At 36.9% G+C, this 26124-nt stretch overlaps 1 protein-coding gene across 1 annotated transcript in view; it reads left to right on the top strand.

The window, feature by feature from the left end:
- Window positions 1–17505, top strand: part of LOC144369691 (methylglutaconyl-CoA hydratase, mitochondrial-like) — a 63381-nt gene extending 45876 nt beyond the window's left edge. The window contains exons 4-6 of the mRNA XM_078029826.1: window positions 6183–6275; window positions 7863–7919; window positions 17459–17505. Coding sequence (XP_077885952.1) covers window positions 6183–6275; window positions 7863–7919; window positions 17459–17505 — 197 coding nt within the window. The remainder of the gene's footprint in view (window positions 1–6182; window positions 6276–7862; window positions 7920–17458) is intronic.
- The last annotated feature ends 8619 nt before the right edge of the window (window positions 17506–26124 follow it).

Raw genomic sequence — 26124 nt, forward strand, 5'->3', positions numbered from 1 at the left:
TATGCAACTCAGTGAGACCCTTCTAAATAAAATACAAAATAGGGCTGGGGAATGTGTCTTAGTGGTTGAATGCCTCTTAGTTCAATCCCTTGTACCAAACTAAACCAAACCAAACCAAACAAAAAAACCTCAAATCACCAAACAAACAACAACAACAACAACAAAAAACCCACAAAGATGCTGAGGAAATAATGTCTTTTTGTGGTATTATATTAATGTATTGCTTTTTCCAACTTTACTTTTATAAGCTTTAGATACAGCTATGCTATTATGAATTAAGGAAGATACCTTTTGCCTTAATCACTCTGCGTAAAATCTGAAGTACTGTGGCCAGGTCCTCATCTTGTTCCTGTACCTGATCATCGTGTCCTGCAGCAATAGCAGGATAGAGGCTGGCCCCATGCCATTTTTGCCCTTGTTCCTCTGGTTTTTATTAAAGGCAGGAGTAATTATTTTATCATACTGTTACTAGGCATTTTTCTCCAATTTTCTTAGTAAAAAAGTAAGTTTATTTTCTTTTTCTGTGTGTATCAATACAGCCTGGAGATACTATGTTGAGCCAGTCTATACAATTCATGTAGAAGGGAATGCTGTTCTTTAGCAGTCTGTTATTAACATAATGGTACCCTCTTGTAAGGAATATCTTACCTCTTGTAAGCTGCTGTTCAGCTGTTTTTCATCACAAGAGTTTGTTGAGTTTCTTCACTTTATTTGGATTTTAACCTAGTGCTAGAACAGCAGTGTTATAAATACTCTTCCTTTTGGCTTTTGCTCTAAGGTCCGTGGCACCTGGGACGTCTCCCTCTTGTAACTCCTGTCTCCTGCCTGCTGGCCCTAACCCTCTCCTCTGGTGTGCATGTTAGTACCCAGGATGCTTCTTTGGCAGTGACCCTGGTGTGAGCCTGTAGGAGAACTGAGGTACAGCCAGCCCGCAAGCTTTGCTCAGGGGTTTGTGTTGTGTTGTTTTTCTGATTTCCTTAATACTTGATTGGAATGGGAGAATGCACTTTAAACTAGAGATAAAGTTTTAGCTGAACTTAAAGGATAATTAGTAATTTATTATGGTTTTTAGTTGTTTTTATTTTATTTCTATCTTTGAAAGATTTCACTGTTTGGAGTTTCCACATAATTTATGGGCATTCCCGTTGAAATACTTGGATTTCTGTTTTACATGACAACACTGGTCTTCAGGCAAAACCCAAATTTAAAAACCACATGACTGACACTGTCATTTCTCCTTAATCAGATTGTTTGTGTTTCTATAGAGCCTTGTAAAGAATCGACATCATTTATTACATCTCCTTAAGAGTTGAAAGTAGACACATGGTTTCCCGTGTTTTCGCCCTCCTCTCATTCTGGTTGCCCTTGGGGATGGTGGCCTGGAGGCTGCTGAAGGGTACCAGAGGCCTGCCTTACTGCTCTTTAAATAGCTACACTCTGTAATTGTGTGCTTTAATTATATTTTTAGGAGAATTTCAAAGCATTATTATCTTCTATGTCATACCTGGCTCATTTCCTGATACTGCACTCAAAATAGTGTCTGATGTTGATGGTTGGATAACGCATTGAGTCATCATTGCATCCTGTTGCTGTGGGAATAGCTTGTGCCCACTGGATTTGCAGTTCCTGTTTCATTCCTTTGTACTCATGTACAACTGCCATTGTGATATTCCTTCAGATCTTTAAACTGATAACCTGCCTTTCTAAAGGTGGGTTTTATTGTTTCCCCTGTGTTTATTAAGTACTCACAGGTAGAAGAAATATAAGATGTAAAAACAGGCATATCTGATAACTGTGAAAGTGGCATTCTCTTTGAGATGATGCATATTTTCCTGAAAAACAGGACAAATGTCTTGGGCTGGGGGCGGGGGACAAGAATTATATATAGTTTTAAATTTATCAAGATGTGAAATAGCTAATATGGAATAATAAGTAAGATATTTTACCTAAATAATTTTTGAGTAGGAAAATTTTATAGACAGCTTTCCACAATGCTAAAATATTAATTTTGGAAATCTCAAGTAGTTAACCTTTTCAGTGATTTGAAGATGCTGTGATTCCTCCTCCTCTCCTTGTTCTTCCTCTTTTTTTTTCTTATTACCTTTCTGGTTCCCTCATTTCCTTTGCCCTTTCCTCCCTTCTGTTCTATCAGCCCTTTTTATTTTTTATTTTGAGATAAGACCTTTCTAAGTCTCCCAGGCTGGCATCCATCCTGCGACCTCATGCCCCACTCAGCCTCTGGAGTTACTGGCATTAGAGTCTCTCTCATACCACGCCTCCACCCCCACCCTTTTCTGGTACGAGGACCCCAAATTTCTTGTCATTTTGCATTATATATTTCTTATAAATCGTAATGTTAATTTTTTTATCCTTCATGAGAAACTTAGTTTCTCAAATTGTTAACTATCAAATTTTAAAATAATTTTTATTAATTCCAAAAGTATTAAATATTGGGGAAAAGGTTATATTCTCTAACATCAGAATCAAGAGCACCTGATCAGGAGCTGATTGATTTGAGCCCCTCCCAGGTCAGCCCCTCCACATTTTCTTTACTTCTCATGTCCAGAGGCTGAGTGATCAGCTTGACCTTCAGCTCCTCTCCCCTCCCTAACGATTTGAGGGGCTGGGGCTGAAAGTTCCAGCCATCTAATCCTGGCTTGGTCTTTTCTGTGATCAGCTCTCATGCTGAAGCTTTTCATCAGTTATCTGGCTGGCATACAAAGTATAGTCTTATCACTCCAAAGATTCCAATGTTTCTAGGAGCTATGTGTTTAGAAACAGGTAGGGTGACCAGATGCATATTCATCCCAGTGTCACTTTTCCAGAAGCTTCTTCATGAGTTCCTTTCCGACTTACCAGTGCATGGCATTCCATGCTTCAGAGAGAGAGCATTCATTCTCTACTGAGACACTCTCCAGCTTGGGAACACTTTGGGGATTTTTATTTCTGAAGCTCCCTGTGACTGCATAAGTTCATATTGTTTTTTAAGGTATTAAAAACAAAAGAATTAACAATTATAGAAAAGGAGATAAAATACCAAGTTTAAAGTAGTGGATGGGGAACAGGCAGTGAAAAACTTGGAGGTATATCCCAGTTTAAGAATGTTATTGAGTAGCCTTGATTTGACATCAGGTCTTTGTTTCAGATGGGCAGTGCAGTAGGGGATGGTTTGACAGAGAAGGGTGCCCAGAGTATCATGGAAACAAAGGGAGGGATATTTGAGTAGTGCTTTGAAAGACATGTAAGAACATAAGGACTAGCTAGGTATTCTAGATGGAGGTGCAACTCTTGCATAGGTGTGGATTCTTGAATGGGTGTAACTTCTAGAGGTGCTTCTGTTAGCTTGGGGTTGGAACACAGAGTATCTGTCTGAGGCTGGAGAAAAGATGAATAGGTAGACAATAGGTGCCTCTTGTGCTATGCTTATAGTTTACTTCATTTTATCTCAGAGATGGAATCAATAATTGTACAATTTTAGACAGGGGAAAAGCCCAGTAGAAATGTGGAATATGCATCAGAGGGTTAGGTAAAGAAATTCATTTTGAGGCTTCCTACTGGTGAGGAATGATGATACCCAAAACTCTAACAGAACAGGGAGGGGACCTTGAAGATTAGCAAGCTGTTAGAAGACTCAAGACAGCTGGGCATATGGGCATTGAAAAGGAATCCAGGATGGCTTCTTGGATGACTTGGTGAGTGGATTTGCTCCTAACTATGAGTTAGAATGTAGAAGTATTGAAGAGTTGTTGTGGACATGAAAAAGTCTTTAAGTGGAGATGTCCAGTAGGCAGGTGGCTATACAGACATAGTATAGAAAGAAATTTGAGTTTGAGGTAGAGGAGTGTGGACTTCTTGGTATTACAGATAATAAAAGCTGGGTGGGAATGAGAACTCACGAGTAAAGCTTATACTGAAGAAGGAACAAGACTGAGAATTAACCAGGAAGGATGTGGGACCCAGCAGGCAAATGGAGAAGGTAATTCAAGGAGACAGTAATCAGGATTACTCTGATCTTAAAGGCTGTATGTTTAATGGGGACTGAAGATTGTACACTGGTTGTGGGACCTGGAGCAAACATCTTGGGGCCTTGGAGGTGTATGGGTATGGGTGACATGGACTTATTCTACTCTGCCCAGAAACTAGTTTGTAAAGGGAGATGAGCCCAAGGTAGGGCTCAGGAAAGGTTTTGATGGGAGGGACATGAGATTGGAGAGGTTGAAGATTGAGGGAACTACAAATAGATAAGCTCTATAACCAGGTTCTTAGGAAGGAGGAAGTGTCATGAGCAAGTGACAAAGTCATTCTATTTCATTTGTAGGAGCTTAAGATGACTTTGGGGAACCATTGAGATTAAGTTGCCATTTAATCACTTTATTGATTTTTTCTTTTAAAGTTAAAATTCACTAGATATTGTTTGTACATTAAACTCATTTCCTGATTGTCGACACTGATAAATCTTTCTTTCCCCTGCTAAGTGTGCTAGAAAAGAACATTAGGTGTTTTCCCTGTGCAAAAGCCCTATGCATCTCTGCTCTTGCTAGAGTGTTCTGTCTTAGGTGGCAGCTGCACATGTGTGCTCTTTCTCTGCCTTTTCAGACTTTAGTCTCAGAGTCAGACTGGAAAATTTCTTGATGTGCGAATGGGTGAGATTCAGCATACTTCAAGTTTGGGGATTTTTTTTTTGTATTGTGGATTGATCATTGAGCATTGGCACATGTTAGACAAGTGCTCTAACTGCTCAGCTACATCCCCAGTCCACAAATTCATGTTTTTATTTTTGTTTTTGTTTTTTGGTACTGAGGCTTGAACTCAGGGGCACTTGAGCACTGATCCATGTCCCCAGCCCTAATTTGTATTTTATTTAGAGACAGGGTCTCACTGAATTGCTTAGTGCCTTGCTTTTGCTGAGTCTGGCTTTGAACTTGCGATCCTCCTGTCTCAGCCTCCTGAGCCGCTGGGATTACAGGCGTGCACCACTGCACTGGGCAAATTCATATGTTTCTAAAGAAATAAAATGATTTGCCTCTCTTGGGGAATTTCATCTGTTAGCATACCAATGAAAGAGAGAGCTTTTAGGGACTAATGCCTCCCCACCTTATTTTGTGGTTCAGTGGTTAAACCCAGGGCTTTGCACATGTTGGTCAAGCATTCTACCACTGTGCTACATGGGATGGCATCTTTTAAAAACCTGTATTCTCTTTATATAATAAGATTAGCCAGCTTAACTTCATATTCCCATAGTCAGAAATAAAACTAATAGAAATTTTTCTGTTTTACAGAGTAATCAATGAATATAACCAGTCATTTTTTGACAAGTTATAGAAGTAAAATGTCCCCCACTCCCAGCACTGGGGATAGAAGCCAGGGGCACTGTGCCATGAGCTATATCTATATCCTCAGCTCTTTTTTATTTTTTATCTCGATAAGGGGTCGCACTAAGTTGCCAAGCTGGCCTTGAAATTGTGATCCTCTTGCCTCAGCTCCCGAGTTGTTGGGATTATAGGCATCTGCCACTATGCCTAGCCAAATCTGTATATTGTAACTTACAAAAATCTCTATACAATAATATTCTTTCTCTAGACTCCAGAAGTGTAGTTCAGAGTTCTGTGAATGGTGGCTTTTTCCCAGTCATTCCTCTGGGCAAGCTTCCAAAGTCTCCTCCCCAGGAGGTGTGAGTTTGGGAGGAGCCCATTGAGCACCTGTCACTAAATGGTGGAGCTGCCACAGCAACTGGTTGGGCTTCTTCTTTCTTTGTAGGGCATATACCATTTTTTTAAATGAGGTTGTCATTCTTAGCCTCAAAGTAGCCCTTAAATGATCATGAATTTGAGTTATGCGTGTCATTTCACCTTGAAATTTTTATGAACCAAACAACTTGTAAAAGACTATACTATAAAAAGTCATAGAACTATTAATTTGACCAAAAGCATTTATGAAAAATTCATTAATGTAGGAACATTTAAAGATGATTATTATATATTCAAGTGGTGGAACACTATGCAATCATTAGATAAAAGTTTTTGAAGAATAATGATGGAAATGTAAATGGTTTGCTAAAGGTAAAATGGATATAGAGTCTATATACAATATCCCATTTAAAAATGTATTCACAAATGAAATGGAATTACATAGTGAGATAATTAACTAATTGAAGAAGCATGACCTTTGTCATCCTGTTTCAGCTAATCTTCCAGTGCCAACGATTGCAGCAATAGATGGCCTTGCGCTAGGTGGTGGTCTTGAATTGGCTCTGGCCTGTGATATACGAGTAGCAGGTAGGTGAGAATTGATCCTATTAAAAATGTAATGTTCAAAAATGGATTTTGTATTTACTTTTGAGTTAATTCCAGTATTTTGTTCTGGTGCTGTTTTTGAGTGAGACATTTTAAAAGTCACCTGTTGGGCCTCATGGTGCATTTAGAACCCCACTGAAGAAAGGGATCTTCTGTTGTCTCTTGCTGTTTTATGGCAGTAGGAAGAGATGTTAGGTCAGACAGATGTGAGTTTGAACTGTAGTTCTTATCCTTTTCATATGAGTTCCCCCCCCCTCTCTAAATGGGGGAAACCACTGTGGGAGTGCTTAGACCAAGTACTTAATAACTCTTAAGTGCAGTAATAATAACATAATCCCTTTGCAATTCATTCTATTCCTAAGTGGTTTTCTGAGTATGTAGAGATGGTTATAAAAATAATGAAGACAATTAGTGTTGACTAGTTACTGAGTGCTGCCCAGGTGCCTGGTACACACTTGACATATATTTAGTCACTCAGTGTGCCTAGCAACCCTGCAAGCACAGTGCTTTGGTGCAGGAAGACGCTGGGAACAGAAAGAGGGGAAGTAACAAGGCCAAAGGGGTGACTGAACTGGAATCACAGGCCACAGTTCTATTACCCCCCTGGAGTAAGTGTGAATACCAATCTTCTGTGTTGATTTTTCTGGACAATGTCTTCCAGAGAGTTTCAGCTGTAGCTGTTCCATGGGCTCTGGGACTGATCAGACAGCAGACAGCAGTCATTATTCTTCCTTTGGCTCCCATTGTCACCTGATATGGCTGCATATTAAAAGTAGAGTGAATATAATTCATTTAAATAATTTGGATTGTGTCTTGAGACTAGTGGTTGCTTGTCCTTATATATGTTTTCCTTCTTTCTACTTTAAGTCCCTATATATTCTTTTAATGATGAACTCAGTTATTGTTTTACGGTGCTAGAGATCAGTTTGCTTTTCAATTGACAAGCTAAGGTATCTGGAATCCATTTTGAAAGAATACAGGCTCTTGTAATGAGGATGTGAAAAATAGTCTGAGTACATTTGAATATGCACATTAAGAAATGATCAAGATGTTGTAAGGTACTTGCAAAAACAAACATAACAAAAGGAATGCTTCCCAACTGTCAAACAGTAAAACTATTTGTTGAAAGTAACTAGAGACATGGTCTTGAGAAGTCGCCATATCTGATATATTAAGCTGTTTGATCGAGGGGATAATTCAGGCAGCTAAAGAATTTGTGCTTGTCAGACACAGTCTCTCTCCTGATCCTGAATAATTACTGAGATCCAAGCCTTCAAATGTGACTTGGTAGTATTAGCTCTAATAATATAGTTCTTGTTTTTTACCATCAAAAACGAATTCACTGCCAAGCAGTTTTTAACAGAAAATGTTATGTTACTCTCCTTATATATAAGTAATTTAGAGTATTTTCTTGTTTCTCTAAGTATCTTTTGAAGTGATTAAAAAAAGTGACACCAGTTAAATTAGTAAACAGTGTTTTAATGTATCTTAGTTTACTAACTCTTTCAAGTTGTGGTTTTTTAATGCTATGATGTGTATGTTTCTTAATTATTTTTTTTTTCTTTTTAGCTTCCTTTGCAAAAATGGGCCGGGTTGAAACAAAGTTGGCAATTATTCCTGGTGGAGGTATGAGTTGTTCACTCCTGTCTCTCAGTATTCTTACTGTGTTCTCAGTTACAGTGTCTAAGGGAAAATTCTGTTCATGGAAAAGGCAGAGGAGACTACTGTATTGTTGGCTATTTTAGTGAAATCCCTATTCAAAATATGCTCCTTTTTAGCTGAAGATGGTGGTCATATACTAGCTATTACTTTCTTTTTGTGCTGTTTTCTTTGCTTTTCTATGTTATTTTAAGTTTTCAATTATTGCACAGTCCACATTGATATCACTGCTTGGATCTCTTTTGTTAAAGGACTACCTGGCAGTTTTGAAACTTTTTTTTTTTTTTAGTATTTTTTGGATGTCGATGGGCCTTTATTTAGTTCATTTATTTATATGTGGTGCTGAGAATTGAACCCAGTGCCTCACACATGCTAGGCAAGTGCTCTACCACTAAGCCATAACCCCAGCTCCAGTTTTGAAATTTTTATTCATGCATTTAAATGTGTGTGCCCTAACTGAGCTTCCTGCACACAGTCAGACCTTGAGTAGAAGAGGAGAGATGGCTTCTCTGTTGGTCATCTTTGTATCACTGGCACAAAATACCTGAGGTAGACCATGTAGGAGGAGGACAGGTTTACCTTGGCTCATGGTTTTGGAAGTTTCAGTCCATGGTTGGTTCCATTGCTTTTGGACCTGTGGTGAGAAATTACATGGCAGCTGGAAGGCAAAGAGGGAAAAAGGGGCCTAAGTTCCAAAACTACCTTTAATGGCATGCCCACAGTGACCCCGCTTCCTCCTACCAGGCCCCACCAGCCAAGAAAACAAAGCTGGGACCAGGCCTTGAATACATGGGCCTTTAGGGAACATTTCAGATCCAAATGAGCATCTTCCCAAGCTTTGGGCCATATTTTTTGTTTTTGTACAGCAGGACAAAGGTTGGGGTTAGTGGGTAGCCTGAATTTGGAGCTGAAGAGGTTTTGTTTCTTCTGTTCCCATGAAGAACATAGATGAGCTGCTGCTTTTGTGAGTGTCATATAAGAAATCACCATTTCAACATTGACAGTGAAATTTTGCATCATTTATAAATCTGAATTTTTTGCTATTGTGATCTAGAGAATTTGGAGATATTCCCATTTTATGATATCCTTCTTTGAAACAGTTGTCTTCACTTAAGTATGTGTATGGTATAGTAACCTTCCTTGGTAACTTTCACACGTAAATGACAGCTTATCAGTGTTATGGATGAAATAACTGTACCTTGTAAAAATTAAATACAATGTTGAACATGACAGATGTCTGCAGATGAATAGGTTTAAATTGTATGTTAAAGAGTATGTGTCCTGGCTAGGGTAAAGAATTAAAACATAAGGTAGGTAGAAATTTAAACTTAAGTTATAGTGAAATTGGGAAGACTACTCAGTTCATGCACAAGAGTATTCTATTTTGGTCATCCACAAAAATGCTATTTTTTAAGCCCAAAGAAGCATTTAATATCTATCTGTTCTACCATGCCTACCTTGTCCATAGTAACAAATGAAAACACTAGAGAAGGGTTTGTAAGAGAATTAATCTATTTGAAAAAAATTACCAGATAACTAATTGTGAAATAAAATGAAATGGAGAAAAAGTGTGACATTGCACATTTTGGAATTTCTTTTAAGAAATAAACATTTAGGGGTAATTAGGATATAACTAATCCTAGAAAGATAGTGGCTTGCATGGTGCATCCTCGTTCCTCCCCACAAGCTATGGCAATCTAGGAGCCTATAAATGTGACCTTATTTGGAAAGAGGATCATTAAAGATGTAATTAAAGGGTCTCAAAATGAGCATATCCTATAATATCTGAGGGACTCTAAAGTTCAATGAGAAAGTATCCTTACAAGAAAGAAAAGAAACAGGCAGAAGAGAAGATCATGTGAAGACAGGGGAATAATGCACGCATAAGCCAGGCAATGCCAAGGATAGTCTGCAGTCACCAAAGTGTGGGGGAAGGCACCATGGTACAGTTTCTCCTTCAGAGTCTCCAGAAGGATCCAGCCTCACAGAGACCTTGATTTTGGATTTCTGCCCTCCAAAACTGGGAGAATAAATTTCTGTTGTTAATATGTGGTATTTTTTTGTTATAGCACTCTTTGGAAACTGATACTGTCACTTTTCAATGATATTAAAGTAATATGTTTAGACAGGGGTTAGTAGGTGGAAGAGATTGGGGATGAGAGGAAACTGAACTTGATAATTTGAATACTTACCATGCCTTGAAGATGAAGTGTTTTGTATTAAAACAACCAAAAGTTAAAACACTTCTATAATGTAAAAAATGGATTGTACTTCAGAAATGAGGGTGAGCTTTATTGGCTTCCTTCCTTCTGTTGTGAATGCCTCATGAGTGGCATTGTGAGTGGCAATGTGCTATGCCTTGTGAGTTCTAGATATCAGAATTTCTCCCAGTGTACTTAAGTTCTTCAGCATTCTTTTTAAGTGGATCCATTAATTAGAATACTTTTTTTTTTGGTAGATTTGAATCAATTTGTTCGTATGTTTTCTCATGAATGGGATTATTTTTTTAATTTTTATTAAATAAATTTTATCATAAAAATTATAGTGCTTTAATATTTTCCCATTTATTTATAATAGCTGGTTCTAGCTGGGCACAATGGCACATGTCTGTTATCCCAGTGACTCGGGAGGCTGAGGCAGGAGGATTGTGAGTTCAGAGCCAGTCTCTGCAATGGGAGGCACTAAGCAACTCAGTGAGTCTCTGTCTCTAAATAAAATACAAAAAAGGGCTGGGTACGTGGCCCAGTGGTCGAGTGTCCCTGAGTTGAATTCCTGGTACTGTGCCCCGCCCCCCCACTGCCGCCTTAAACATCCAGCAGGTTAGTTTTACCCATTTTAAAGTAATAATGCTGGGCTTTAACTTTTATGTTTATAACTTTTACAGTTAATTTTTACGTAACACAATATCCTTATTTTATTTATTAACTTATGTAATGCTGAAGATCTGCCTGAAGGAGAAAATGACACCTTAGCATCTACTGTATGATCCAATCACTCTACGCCAACAAGGCAGCTTGCAGACCCAGAGACCCCATTAGATTTTGGCTATAAAAACTCTCTTTTGCCAGGTCCTCCTCTCTTGCTCTCTCCTTTTTCTCTCACTTTCCCTGTTTCTCATTCTCCCTCTCACTTTTTCCTTCCTTTCTCTTTTTCCTTCTCTCTCTCTCTCTCTCTCTCTCTCTCTCTCTCTCTCTCTCTCTCTCTCTTCTTTCTCTCTCTCTTTTGTGTTAATCAGACACTGCCACAGTAAAGGTCTCTTGGTTGCTCTAAGTGTAGTGGTCACATTTTTTTAGTTATAATGAAAATACAAAGTGAAATTAACAATAGTAAAAACGTATTTAGCTTGTATATAATTTTGAGCCTTGGCTGAGTTATACATTATATTTTTTATTTGAGATCACAGTAATTTTTCCAATAAAGTTAATTTTTGAATATAACTTTAAATTAACTGAAATGTGGCCTACTTTGACATGCTGTAAGGTGGGAGGCAGAGCCTTATCTCAGGTAAGGCAGGGTTCTTCACAATCTTAGGTAAAATGTTTTAGTTTTAAAGTTGATCTTTGTCTCTCTTTTTAGATAAAATTTTATACAATTTACATATATTGTTTTCTGACTCTGTATGAATTTTAGTAGTAGAATATGACATACATCTGAAACATTACTTAAGGAAAGGCTGAGAGCCCTTAACATATTTTTCCAGGTGGAAAAGTGGCAAAATGTTTTAAATTATTTAAATTATTAGTCTTTAAAAAATTAGGCTCTTTTCCTGTCTCAGTTGGCTCATTATTTGAGTATAGGAAAGCTGTTGATTTAATTTAACTTCTTTTCCTATTTATAATTCCATTAATTTCCTTTTTGCCTGATTGTCCTAGTTAGGGTTTCAAGGAACTAAATTGAATTGGAGTTGTGAGAGTGGACATCCTTGCCTTGTTCTTGATTTTAGAAGAAATGCTTTTGTTTTTTATTCATTCAGTATTATTCTGGATTGGATTTGTCATTTTTTGTATATGGTGTGAGGTATGGATCAATATTCTTTGTGCATAAAGACAGTGCTTGTTCCAGCATCATTTGTTGTACCTTTGTTTAAAAAAAATGAAGTGTTTTTATAGGTGTGGTTTATAGCTGGAGAGTTCTGTCCAATTATTTGTCTGTTTTAATACCAATACTATACTGTGTTGAGCACTGTAGCATTATAATCTTGAAATCAGGTAGTATTAGTTTTTCTACTTATTTGTCAAAGTTGTTTTATCTAATCTGGATCCTACGTGTTTCTGTATGAATTTTGGAACCAGCATGTCAATTTCTACAAAATCCTGTTGGAATTTTGATTGAGGTTACATTCAGTCTTTGGATCAGTTTGTGGAGACTTGATATCTTCCTGACTTTTTAGAACCACAGTGTCTATTTTTGTTAGATCTTCTCAGCATTTTTTAATGTTCAGTTCTTGTCTGGCAGACTGTTCTGTAAATACAAATTAAGTTGGTTGACAACGTTATTCAGATTTTCTATGCCTTTCCTGGTTTTCTTTCCACTTATTCTGACAATTGTTGAGAGATCAGAATTTGAATTTCCAACTGTAATTGTAAACTCATCACCTTTCTCTTTGTAGTTCTGTTGTATTTGGCATATGTATTTTGAAGTTCTGTTAAGAGCACAGACATTTAGTTTGCTCACATCTCTTGGTGAATTGACCTTTGTATTATTTTTAAAATCATCTTTTTTCCCCCTTAGTAATGTTCTTTGCTTTTGAAAATCGGTGTTTGATATTCACATGGCTTCTGCAGTGTATGTTTGACTAGGATGGCCGGATGCAGCCCTTTCTAGTTCATTTCTGGGCTCTCCTCCCTATATTCTTAGTCTGTGTGTGTTTGTTAGTCAGCATACCAGTGAGCCTTGTTTTTTTAATCCTATCTCACAACCACTTCCTTTTATTTGGGAGATTCAAGTCATTTAAGTTTAATTTAATTATTCACATTGTTGTTTAAATTTCTCATTTTCTTATTTTTTTCTATTCCGTCTGTTTTTGTTCCTGTTTTCTTTTTGCTGTCATTTGGATTAATCAAATATTTTTATGATGCTGGATTATCTTCATTGGTTTTTATACTATTCTTTCTTATTTTGCTATTTTTTATTGTTTTAGGGTATTTACTGTACATCTTTAATTATGACAGTCTGCCATCAAGTGATAAACCATTTCATATGATAGTAAGTATTTCATTTTTTTCTCTGACCTTTATGTTACTGTTTTTTTGCATTTGACTTACATGTATACTGCACGGTTATACCTTTGTTTGCATAGTTAATTATTCTTGAGAGATTTAAGTAATTAGGAAAAATCTTATATTTTTACCTACATAATTATTGCCAGATCTTTTTATTTCTCTGTGTAGACCATATTTCCCTCTGTTAACTTCTTTTCTGAAGTGTTTGTTTTCTGGTGATAAACTTAGTGTTCTTTCTTTCTTTCTTTCTTTTTTTTTGATACTGGGGATTGAATCTGGGTGCTTCACCACTAAGCTGTATCCTAGCCTTTTTACATTTTTATTTTGAGAGAAAGACTCAATACTCTTTGCCCAAGCTGGCCTTGAACTTGCAATCCTCCTGCCTCAGCCTCCCGAGTAGCTGGGATTACAGGTGTGCACTACTGTGCCTGGCTTAGACTCAGCTTTTGAATGTCTGAAAAAGTTTTTGTTTTACATCTGTATTTGAAAATCTTTTTGATAGATGTGGAATTCTAGGTTGTCATTTGTTTTTCCTTTAGTTTTAAAGATATTCTGTTGTCTTCTTTGTTGCATAGTATTTCCTGACAAGAAATCTTCTGTCATCCTCTTCCTTGTTCTATGTATGTAACTGCTTTTAAGGTTTTAGTTCTCACTGGTTTTGAGCAATCTGAATCACAGTGGGCTTTGGTGTGGTGTTGCCGTGTTTCTTTTGCCTGGTGTTCATTGAGCTTCCTGAATCTCTGCTGCCTCTGTTGGTTCCCCTGGCCTCAGCAGCTTGCTGACACACTCAATGGTTCAATGCTCTGCTGAAACCTCAGGATTTGTAGAGTTTTATTCATCCCTGCCCTGCACACTCCTGTCACATGGATCTCTTCTGACTCTCAGCTTCTTTTGAAGTGAAAAGGTCCACTGGCTTAGCTTAGTTTTTTCTTCTCTGGGTCCTGTCCACATCTCGAGGGGCAGACACTCACAGGGCTCACCTTGTTTTCTGCCTTTCAGGGGCCTTTTGGCTGCCCTTTGTTGACTCACAGTCCTGAAACCTGTTGTCTGGTTTTTCAGGCAGGAAGGTGAATCCAGCCTTTGCCACCCCATCTTCGCTAGAAGAGGAAGTGCTGTGGTTTCTTAACTGAATAAAGACACTTTACTTTTTAGTTGCATTTTCTTTCCCAACTGACCACTTAGACTTACTACTATTAATTGGTAACATTGTTATTGTTGTTGTTATTATTATTATTATTATTATTATTATTATTATTATTATTATTAAGACCAGGTACTACTTTCAGTGTCACAAAGGTGAAATTAAATTTAAGAGTGATAATCTTAACAGGAATTTGATATGAGTAAAGCACCACCTTTCCTTTGAAACAGACTTTTCAGCTTTTACAGTTGTCACTCAGAAGTGAGTACAATCTGTCAAAATTACAGAGAGATATAGAGAGATGGAAATGGATCAGTGTTCCGGTTTCATGTCTGTAAATTGGATTTTATAAAATGGGCTTTTTGCTACCTATATGATTATGCTGTGAAATTAGAATGTATTTTTATATTCAAGTATCCTACCTTCCCTTTTGTTTATATTTTCATGTGAAGTTGGAACTTTGCAAATTGTGCTTCGACGTTGTGGTTACTAAACGTGGAAACCTTCTGTGGCCACTCTGTACCAGTTTTTGCTTCTTTTCTTTTCCTGCGCTTCCTTCCTTTGACTTATGCCTTTTCCTCTCTTTCCTGACATCTTTTCATTTGGAATGCACCTACTCCATCTACCATGTCCCCTCCAGTGAGGTAATATTGAGCAACCCACTCCTAGAGCCGAAGTTCTTTTGCCAGCTATGATAACTTTAGTAAGGAAGCAATGGTGCTACTGTAAAAATCACTCCTAGAGAATTTGAATGTACAAGTAAGGTTGCTATTTTCTTTTAAAATGAAAATATATAAATAATAGAAGTATATATCAGAAATGGAAGATTATTTGGGAAAATTTAAAAATTTAATTAATCAGTAATTGAGGGATTTCTTAAAACCAGTTGACTGTGTTGCCTTATGTAACTTTATTTTGATTCATATTGTAAGGAAATATTAAACCCAATAAGTAGTAATTATTAATGTTTTGAAACTTGTCATTTAAAATTTTTTTAAAATTTGTCCACTAGTATATTAAGACATATAAACATGAATTTTCTCCTGAAATACAATTATATTATAATTCCCTTCTGCAATTTGATGTTTTTGATAATAATGATACATTTTAGAAATTTCTCCTTCCTGTTTTACTTGTAACTAATGGAAAACTTTTAGTGCTTCAACATGAAATCTTCTGGTTTTCAGTTTGATATATGCTTCCTTAATTCCTTAATTGTTAATGAAATATGACATATTGATAATGTTAAAATTTTGATACCTGAATTCCTTAGATTTTCTTTTGAAAGATTTTGACTTTCCTGGAATGAACTATTAATTAGTCATGATATGTTATTCTTTCATACTAAATTCTAATTCTGCATTCTGTATTGTACCTATATTGGAATGGCATTTCATGGATTAATTTTTATAGATGAGATTGAAGTTTTGTTTTGTATGTTATCTTAGCAACATAACCTTTAAATATTAGTATCTAAAAAAGTACTTAGAAGACTTATTATCTCCTCTCTGGCATACTAGAAAGTAATACTGGAATCACCATTTCTTGAAATTTTTATATTAAATTTATCTGTGTATGTTGGTACATTTTAACATTTAAAAATTCCCTTTAATAACTGGTATTTCTTGGGAAATATGGTTTGCACAGATTTCCCAGAAGTATTAACATTGACTTGTAGTTGTTTTCTTACATTTCTAGAGATTCTCTCTCATATTTGACTGTCTTCACTAATTCCTAGAAATAGCTCTTATATTGCCTTTTTAAAAAATTGCACTCTTGGGGCTGGGGATGTGGCTCAAGCGGTAGCGCGCTCGCCTGGCATGCATGCAGCCCGGGTTTGATCCTCAGTATCACATACCAACAAAGATGTTGTGTCTACCGAGAACTAAAAAATAAATATTAAAAATTCTCTCTCTCTCCTCTCTCACTCTCTCTTTAAAAAAATTGCACTCTTTCTCTCTCTTCAAGTTTATGATTTTTTACTTATATATTCTGCCTTTTCTTTTCTTGGTGTTTTCATTCCCCTTTTAGTAACTTAGCAATTTAAATATTTAATTAGTTTATATTCATTTTTTGATGAAGGCATTTGACTGCATTTTAAGCCAGCTTCAGCTATTTTCCTTTCATTTTTATATGATACTTTTTATTTTTCAATTCACATTTTTATTCTTATTTAATTTGTAACCTTTAGGTGCTTTTGGTATTTCCTCTTAATATTTCTATGTTACTAGAACATGTTAGATTGTGCTTTCTAGAGCACTATTTTTAGGAAGTGATTGCAGTTTCATTTTTGTATAATTGCATTGGCTAGTTTTTATAAATATATTTTTTGGGACTTTGAAAAGAAATATTCTTTTTGATTACATAGTTTTTGGTGCCTGATAGATGATATATTTATTATGGTTTTATCCAGTTTATCCTCATCTTGTGTTTCATAATTTGAATTTTTCTTTAGATGTGGTACTGTCAGAGTCAGCCAGTAATCTTTATTGAGTTTCTGAAAAATGATATTGAATTGCAGTTACATGTTTCTGGTTTTTTATCATTTGGAAAACAAATCAAAAACAAATTTATTACAGTCACATTACTGTGTAGATAAGGATAGGCCCCAGTAATGAGAACTCAAATTGATAACAGTTTACATATGCAGTATTCACTTTCATTCAGTAGTAACTATTTTTTGAAAGTGAAGCAATAAAATGTTGAAATATTTTTTTATGTAAATCTACTGATTCTTGATTTTTTTTTCAAATATTGAAAACATAAATAACCTTATGAGAGCTAGCGCTAACTTATGGGGTGTGAAAAGGAAATTCATAATTTGATATTGGCTCAGGATATTATTTTTGTCCTTGCATGGAAAAATTATTTAAAACTCTTAATGCATGACGGTGCTTTAGGAAGCTATTTCAGTACTAGCCTCAAAGGACAGATTACTATTCTTTTCCCACCCTAATAAACTAGGTCACTGGTTTTGGGCACATTTCCGTAATGTGAGATTTATTTGATGTTCAAGGGTGCTGTCTAGAAATAGTGATGCAGTGTCAGCAAGGCCATTTTTCATTTCATGAACATAATTTCCAGTGCCTTGAATTAATTTATTCTTCAACCTGTTAATAATTACTTAATCACTGTTGTTTCAGAGTTGGAAAAAGCGAGTGGAAGTGGCCATTGTTACCGAGTTAGGTAATGAGTTATGGAGTTCCTGTTCAGTTTAGGTTGAAATTTGAAAACCAAGTGGTTGAAATTTTATGAAAACCAAGGAACAACTTTCTACTTGACACTGTGATAGTATTTGTTGCCTCAAGTGACTGCAGATACTCATCTAATCACCTGAGTGTTTTGTTGGATTACATTTTCCTATGGGCAACTTTATGCTCAGGGAAATTCTCTATTCTGCTCACCAGCCAGAAACAAGTACCTGAAAAACACAAATAACCATAATGCTTCTCTAAAATTAATTATTTATAGGTCCTATAATATTTAATATCTAAAACAAACTGTTTTAATTTAGTTATGTATCAGTTCAGTGTTTCAAAGAGAGATGGAGAAAATATGAATCACTCAAAACCACTAGCCTCGTTTGGTGTTTCGAGGACCAGGAGCTGGGCTCTCTGGGTCTCATTTCTTGCTCTGTAGCCTTGGGAAAGTGACTTGACTCTCTTGAGTTTTGTTTCTTAAATCTGTAAGTGTGAGTGGCCTTGTGTAATTTATAGTGTACTGTGAGGATGATGGGAATGAATGGACTCACAAAGTTTTGAAAGGATTCTGGTAGATAATTACCACTATCTCTGGGGGCAGTAGTAGTAGTCCTTGTTATTATTGCTGTGAGCATGTTAGTCCTTTATGGATATCACCCAACCTCCTACTCCTTTGGCTATGCCTGTTCCTTTCTTGTCTAATAAATTGTTACTGTCTTCTGTGTGGTTAGGATACCTAGTTTTGTTAATTCCCCTGAGGATAAATTTTTAGAAATTTGGCCTAATTTTTAACTATTCAGGAGATATAATTCTCACAGGATGGGCCAGTCAGCCTTACCTGAACATAATTAATAGGAACTTTTCTAAACTAACAGTAAAGGGTAAAGCTTGGTAAGGGAAATTACAGATTTGGGCCTTTTCTGGGTTTCCTTTTCTTGTTTAATAGATACTTTTCTTCCTTGTTTGTCTAAAGTTCATTTTCATCTTATTATTGTTAACCTCTGTAACGATTTATCTAATGTTAATCAGGTCCTGAATTATCCAGAAATTTATTTTGAGTGCCAATCTAATGTGTATTTTGTTCTCTTAATTTTTATACACTTGGTTTTTTTAGTTATAAATATTTTGCTGGTTCTTTCTTTCATAAACTTTACAACAACTTTTGGGGATTCAGTGGAAAATAAATATTATAAAATCTGGAAAGTTTTAGAATTTTTGCGTAAGTGCATTAAGAACAAGTCATTTGGTTTTTGAAATAAGAACCTCATGACATCCTGTCCTTCTGCAGTTTGCAATTACATCTCTTTGCTGGTCTGGTGATGTCAAGGATGTGTTGTCATGGCACTTGGTGTAAGAGAAGGGACTTACTCTGGTGTCAGCAATATCTAGCTCAGTGCTTGTTAAATGATAGGTGCTTAGTAAATGTTTCTTGAATGAAATGAGATGATTTTACTTTTTAATTTTGTAGTTTCTAGGATTTTTCGGAGGCATACCCAAAAATTATGTTTACATGTTTGGATTTCTTTTTACTTATAATAAGTATGTTTTACACAGGCACATTTTGTTGCTTTTGTTGTAGTTTGATTGTTTTTAAGTAGGCCTGGTTTCTATGCCCTTTATTGACCTAGGATTTGGTAGCAACTGTTTTCCTGTTGTAACATAGACCCTGAGAGAGTCCTTCATTTGTGGTCCTCAATTGATCCTTGCTGAAGAAAGAAGCAGATTGTCTTTCTTAAGCTCAAGCACACCTGGCCAGCCCTTTTACAAGCTCTGAGACAGAGGAAAGAAAACAGATGAATATTCAGGAGTTTTTTTGTGGCTGCATAAAATTAAAGGGGCAAAAAGCATTACTCATAAGAATTCAGATCCTTTTAAAATGCAAACCACTGAATTTTCATGAGTGAGTGATTTCTCTGGAACTAGAGCCACCCCCCTCCCAGTGCCTGTTATTTGGGTCTCTGTGTAAATATTATTTGGCTGATTTGACTCATGAATGTACACATGACTCAAGAACACATAAAGATAGAGGAGGTTTAAAAATATTTCAGTTTGATACCTTTATTCTGTGTAACCTTAGTTTAAGTGTAATCTGTTGTTGTTGTTGATGTTATTGTTTTGGGTACTGGGGATTTAACTCAGGGGCACCTTATCAGTGAGCCATGTCCCCAGCCCTTTTTTAAATTTTTTATTTTGTGACAGGGTCTTGCTAAGTTGCTGAGTCCGGCCTCAAGATTGTGATCTTCCTGTCTCAGCCTCTGGAGTTTCTGGGATTACAGTCACACACTACCACGCCCAGTTGATATTTCAGAAATTCCAAATTGCTATGAATATATGTGAAATGTGGCGTATTAGTTTTTCAACAATTCTTAAAAACAGTGCTTATTAGTATCCACTTACTTAACCAACACTCTGGTACTAGTCAGTTGTAGTAGAGTCTTTATGTCCTGCTGCCTTCAGGAGAGAGCTGCTTTACAGGCAATGCTAGGAAGGGCTTTCTCTTTGGTGAAGGGTATGATGAACCCTCATATCATTTTCCTTTTTGATTTTCGGCCTTGCCGTCATCGGGAGTCCTCTTTTCACGTCTCTGAGTCCCTGTTGTACAGTTTGTGTGGCTGCTCACTGGTTCTGGCAGCCTTTGCCCAGTCCAGGGGAGCTGCTCTGCTGCAGTGCTGGTCTGCAGCAAGCTTCTCACCAGAGGTTGGCCTCTCTGGTGTGGTTTGGAGCTACGATCCTTGTTTGTGGTGTCTCTTGGTTCCTGACTGGTTTCATTTTTTGCTTTTAATTGGTGCTGATTGTACATAATGGTGGGATTTGTTGTTACACATTCATACATGCACACAATATAACAATCTAATATTCCTGCCTGTTTTTTATAATGTATTTCTTCAGCATTTATGGTCATTCTTGCTGCCACCCAAAACCCTTTTAGTTAATTCCTTTTCTGTGTAAATCAGCCAAAGTTTGTTCCCATTACTAGCAGCTCAGAAGAGTGGCTGACTGAGTCATGGACTGTTGTCCTGATTCGACATCAGTGAGTACATTGATACTCAAGTGCAAGTGTTACACACTTGAATTTTGCTTTCCTTTGGAATGTGTTCTGTGCTTAGTAGATCTTTTTTCTGTGAAGAATTCTTTTGGGTTTGTAGGTCTGGGAGATACATCTCTCTTGGGTATGTTATTTTTGTCCCAGACCCTTGTTGTAGTGGCTAGAAACTTGGCAGTGAAAAAAGGTGACAGAAACTTTTGAAAAGCCTTCTTGGAGCTTGTATTTGAGGAGGCAGACAGATAAATAATCTACGTAATATCCTAGATGGTGCTAATTGTGGTGATAAAAAAGGAGGGGAGAAAGAGTGTGGACCAAAAGGCCCTCAGATTGGGGGGTGGCCTAGAAGGATCTAATAGTCTCAAGACAGAGGTGGTAGAGTGCTGGGCCCTGCACCTGTTTCTTCTGAGTGGGTCTGGGGGCCAAGGAAGGAACAAGGCTGACCCAGTGTCCTCATGGCCTCTATCTCCCACTCACTGACTCCTTAGGTCATTGATGCAGGACCCTGACTGGACCTGTAGAAGGAGCATTTTAAAACAACAGCTATAGCCAGAGAAACATGGGGCCAGTAGTAAAATTAAACATGCATTTGCTGTAGGATGAGGTTTAAAGGTACATTAGAATATAAGAATTAACATGGTACATACTATAAAACTTTAAATCTGGACCATATTTAGTTATCTTAATGTCTATTTTGTTGTGATACCACATACAAAGAATGTGTAAGAGTACTAGATTTTAGAATAATTTAATCTCCAGGGGAGCTGCTGTTGTATTTTCTTATTTAACACATACAAGAATTTGATACCTGATATGCACTAATGCTGCTGTGATATATGCTGGAAAGTCTAGGTTTTGTAGAAAATTAGAAGCATATTGGAGATTTTTGTATTTCACTATCAAAGGACTAATATTTTATTATATGCAAAAGCTATTCATATATTTGTTGTAATTGCCATAGAGAAAGTCCTACAGAGCATCAGTTGGGTCTTTCCTCACCTATGCTTCTCACTAAATGCCTTATGACTGAATATTTATTTTTGTCAGTGTGAATATTAAAGGAAAGCTAAACAGAAGCAATCTTAATATCATGTTGATTACATTCCAAGAAAGAAAAAAAAAAAAGAAATGGCAGACATTAAGCCTGAACGCCATTTGCTATAATTACTCTGTGTGAAATATAACTGATAGCTGTCAAGCTTTGATTGAAATTTACTGAAGGTTGACACCAGCTGCATGCATTAATTGTCTCTGCAAGCAAATGCACATACCACAGTTACCATTTGGAAGCTTGCTCTTTCTGTTTAATTTGTTGTAAAGTATTTTGTGATTGAGTTTGGATGATTGCTGCTGTAAGTTCAGATTTATTTTTGCTTCATTTCCAGCAGACAAAAGTCCTTTTAGGGGGCTGTGGCTGTGGCTCAGTGGTAGAGCACCTTCCTTACACGTGTGAGGCACTGGGTTCAATTCTCAGCACCATATAAAAATAAATGAATAAAGATATTGTGTCCATCTACAACATATATATATATATATATATAAATGCAAATATATATGTACATATTTGTGTGTGTATATATATATACACACACACACATATAAACTCCTTTCAGCTATATTCTGAATATTCATTTAACAGTGATATTTCTAAATTGCACAATACTGAACATTCGTAGGAGGGGAGATTACAATACTATTTTAAAGACCCCCCTCCCCCCATGCTCACCTTTGATACCAAGTATTGAACCCAGGGATGCTTAACCACTGAGTCATATCCCAAGCCCCTTTTAATTTTTTATTTTAAGGCAGGGTCTTGCTAAGTTGCTGAGGCTGACACTGATTCTCTTGCCTTAGCCTTCCAAGCCACTGTGATTGCAGGCATGTACCACTGTGCCCGAACTAAAGAAGCACTTTTGATCTATGTTTGTAATTAAGATTTATATAGCTTCCTTTCTTGGACAATATTTAACTTATTCTAGATACAGGGATTCCAATTTATATATTAGTGTTGTTTTTTTAAAGCCTCCATCAAAGTGATGAATACCAGTTTGTGAGTTTACTTGGATTGTGCACAAGTGTATTTTGGTGGTTGAATAACTACAGTGTTTGATCTGATAGGTACTGCATATGGCATCAAGCAGGCTGTACCAGCCTGTCAAATATTGATTCTTTTTCATGTTGATTGCAGTACAAATTGAATGAATGTTCTGAAGGCCAAGCAGAAGTTGTTTATTCGTTTATTGCCCTACAAGGATTATGTATTTGAGTCTGACATGAGCCAAGAAAGTATGAATGTGGTTTAAAGTTATTTCAGTATTGCTGGACTGTTGAGGATCTGCAGTAGACATTTTTTGGGGTTTGGCAGCCCAGCTTTTGTCTCCCTTCCTGAAAACACCCCAGTTTCTACAAGAAGAAGCCACGGATTGTTCTTACTGGGGTGTGGGCCAGAGCCCCTTCTGCCTCTTCTGCCCTTGGATGGGACCTGCTTGTCTCTATCTGATACTTTCTGAAGAGCTTTCCTCTAGTAGGAGGTAGAGGTGGCAGGAGCTGTGGGAGGATGTCTCTGTGGGGACACTATGGCCCTTCCCTTGGGCACTGACAGGCTACTTGTGTTAGCTGTTACCTTTTAGAGCTTCCCTGTGATTCTGCCTGAGAATCTTCTGAAAATCTCTTTTTCCTCATGCTAACCAGAGTTGATTTGAGTTCCTTATGAACTTCACAAGAACTTTAATTGGCTCTAGAAGTATAGCCTTAAAATCTAAAATGAAACTTAGTAAAACTGTCCCCTGCTGGCTCACATGATACAGTTTGATGCCTGTTTATACTCCACTGTGGGTGGTGGTTCTTCCACTGGGCCTGTGGACCCAGCCAGGTGGCACTTTGTTCTCTTTGCAGTGGGTGTTGAACATGTGGTTTGTGCAGGTTTGGGTAAGCACCGATTCCCAGGGCCCTAGTGTTTAAAGCCATGGTTGGTCACTGGATACAGTGTCTTATATGAAGGGGTAGACCAACTAAAACATTCCCTACACTGGATTTTTATGTAATGCATTGTGAAAGTAAACTAAATAAGTACTTCCTTTTCTCTTTTGTTTTTAATGTGATGGGGTACGAAGTATATAAGATGACTAAAGTTCAAGCATTATAATGGTTTTTAAATTCACTTATACAGAATAAAATATACTTTTATCATTGGAGGTATTTATTTTCTATTGAAATTAAAATTTTGTTGAGTGAATTATGTATTAAAAAGAAAATAAACATTTTTTCAGACTTGAGTATGAAGTAATTAAAAGGAAAATTCGAGGATTTGTATTTAGGTCTGTCACTGTATTGTGTTTCTTTTGGATCACTGTCTTTATCACATCTTTTCACCTTGGTCTGCTAGAGAGCATTTCTGTAAATTAGTCCATCTTTTATGAGAAGGTGCATGAAATATGGTTTCTCAGATATTTAGAAAATGTTAATTATCTGAATAATAGCACCTCAATAGGTTACGCCATGATAGATTAGTCATAACAGCAGCTTGTTTTTATTCTTGTCTGTTAAATATATGCCTAGATGTTCTAGTATACACCATATCCTTGAATATATTTAAATGCATCCCAATTGAGTAGGTATCAAATTACTTTAAAAAGAAGATACTGAAATAATAGCACCTGATGTATTAACATTAAAACTGGGGTTTCAAGAAATATATCTATGTGGTGTCATGTTTTCTTCAGTGTGTGTATGTTCTTTTCACATTTGCAGGGTTTACATACACTTTAGATTTTGTGCCTTCCCAGCATAGGAATGAATGAGTGATGTTGGAATGAGTTTATTCTAACCTCCCAGAGTATGTTCCCATTATAGAAATGTTTTATAGAATGAGAAGGCCTATGGGATAGTGCCAGAACCTAATTTAACCCAAAGTTTAGTTTTGCTTTCAAGTATAAAAGAACACAGTACCTCTGTGCAAAGACACTTATAATGGTAAAAAGCAAGTTGAATTTCGAATGATGATGTTTTTTGGCTCTTAAGAGGAGGTTGATGCCAAGTCTTTTAATATGGTCTTCATTTTGCCTTCCTTCAAGGCATCCCTGTAGAGTTAATGTTTCAAGACCAGGGCATCCCACGGCTGAGGTCGGAAGTCAGTGGGACAGATATGTGAACCTGGAGTGAGCCTAGGCAGTAGTACAGTATTTGTGAATGGAGGGGCCAGAATCAGCAAATTTACACTATTATATTTCTTCCAAGAGCTCATATAGAAAAAGTGGTAGGGGCCTCAGGATAAGGGCAGTGCTCAGAGTGGAGAAAAGAGAATAGGAAAGGGAAACAAAGTCCTTTCTTGCTCTTTCTGCAACAAATGTCCCCATATGCTAGAACTAGACTCCCTTAAACCACTACCAGCAAGGCTGGGGCATTGGGCTGGATTGCTCTTAGCTCTCCAGTTGTGCAGACACAACTGAGGGAGAAGGGCACTCCCTCCCTGTTAATTTGTGCTTCATGGCTAGTTTCTCCCAGGGGACAAGCAGATCAGCATATTCAGAAAACTGAAAAGATAAATTTGAAAACCTCAAGGTAATCTACTTGGCTGTTAAAGCCATTCAACAAGAACCAGACATCCTGAGGAAGGAGCTAGTGAATGGTCTGTGTGAAAGATGGACTCATCTTACGTGATGGGATGGGAGTTGAGGAGAATGCATTTAGATAATGTATTAATTGTATTGTAGGTTACTTATCATGGCAAGTTCTCTAAGCTTTTCTTTGTCTGCAAAATGAAAGTGATAATGCCTTTATTATAAAGTTATTGAAGATTTATTGTACTTGCGACATTTTAAAACTGCTTTATAATTCATAGAGCACTGTATGTATGCTAGTTATCCCTCGGAGTTTTGCATTTGTAGCTAGGGTACCTTTTTAGTGTGTCTTGTCAATGGTAAATTTGGGCAATGCTGCAGTTGGTGAAGTTAAGACTCCCTTTTCTGCTCTCTGGACTGAAAACCAGGAGACCTGGATCATGGTGCTGGAGATTAAGTTTGAACCTGATTAGCTTTGTGCTAATCCACCAAAGTGCACATAAAGTGAAATACATGCAGAGTGTGCATACATTCTGCTGCATGATTATAGTTTCTATAAAATGTCATTGTGTTTTATACTTTTTTTGTAAAGTTTACAGTCGGGCCTAGACAGCATGTTTCTATTCAGCTAAACATACCTTGTATTGTTACTTGTGATTAAGATGTCAATAAGGTAGGGACAGTTGCTGCTCAATTATTGGGCAGAGTAGGATTGCCTGAGCCTGTGGCTTTGAGTACTGTTTTTAGTAGTGCTAGTCCTCGGTGAACACTCTTGAGCTCTTTCATGTGTTAAAGAAAAGGATTGCACTCTTTGAGCCCTGGTGGCCCCTTCAGGGCAGTTGTTCTGTGAAATCTTATAAATGGGTGTCCATATTTTGTAATTCTTATTCATACAAGCCAGTCATAGAGGTCTTTGCTCAGTTTATTAATATAGAGGCCACAAACTTTATTTGCTTAAAATTATTTTTGAAGGTTAGGCATCAGTACATGACATTTCATTATGGTCT

The sequence above is a fragment of the Ictidomys tridecemlineatus genome, chromosome 13, assembly GCF_052094955.1.
Source record: "Ictidomys tridecemlineatus isolate mIctTri1 chromosome 13, mIctTri1.hap1, whole genome shotgun sequence".
NCBI classification, from domain to species: domain Eukaryota; kingdom Metazoa; phylum Chordata; class Mammalia; order Rodentia; family Sciuridae; genus Ictidomys; species Ictidomys tridecemlineatus.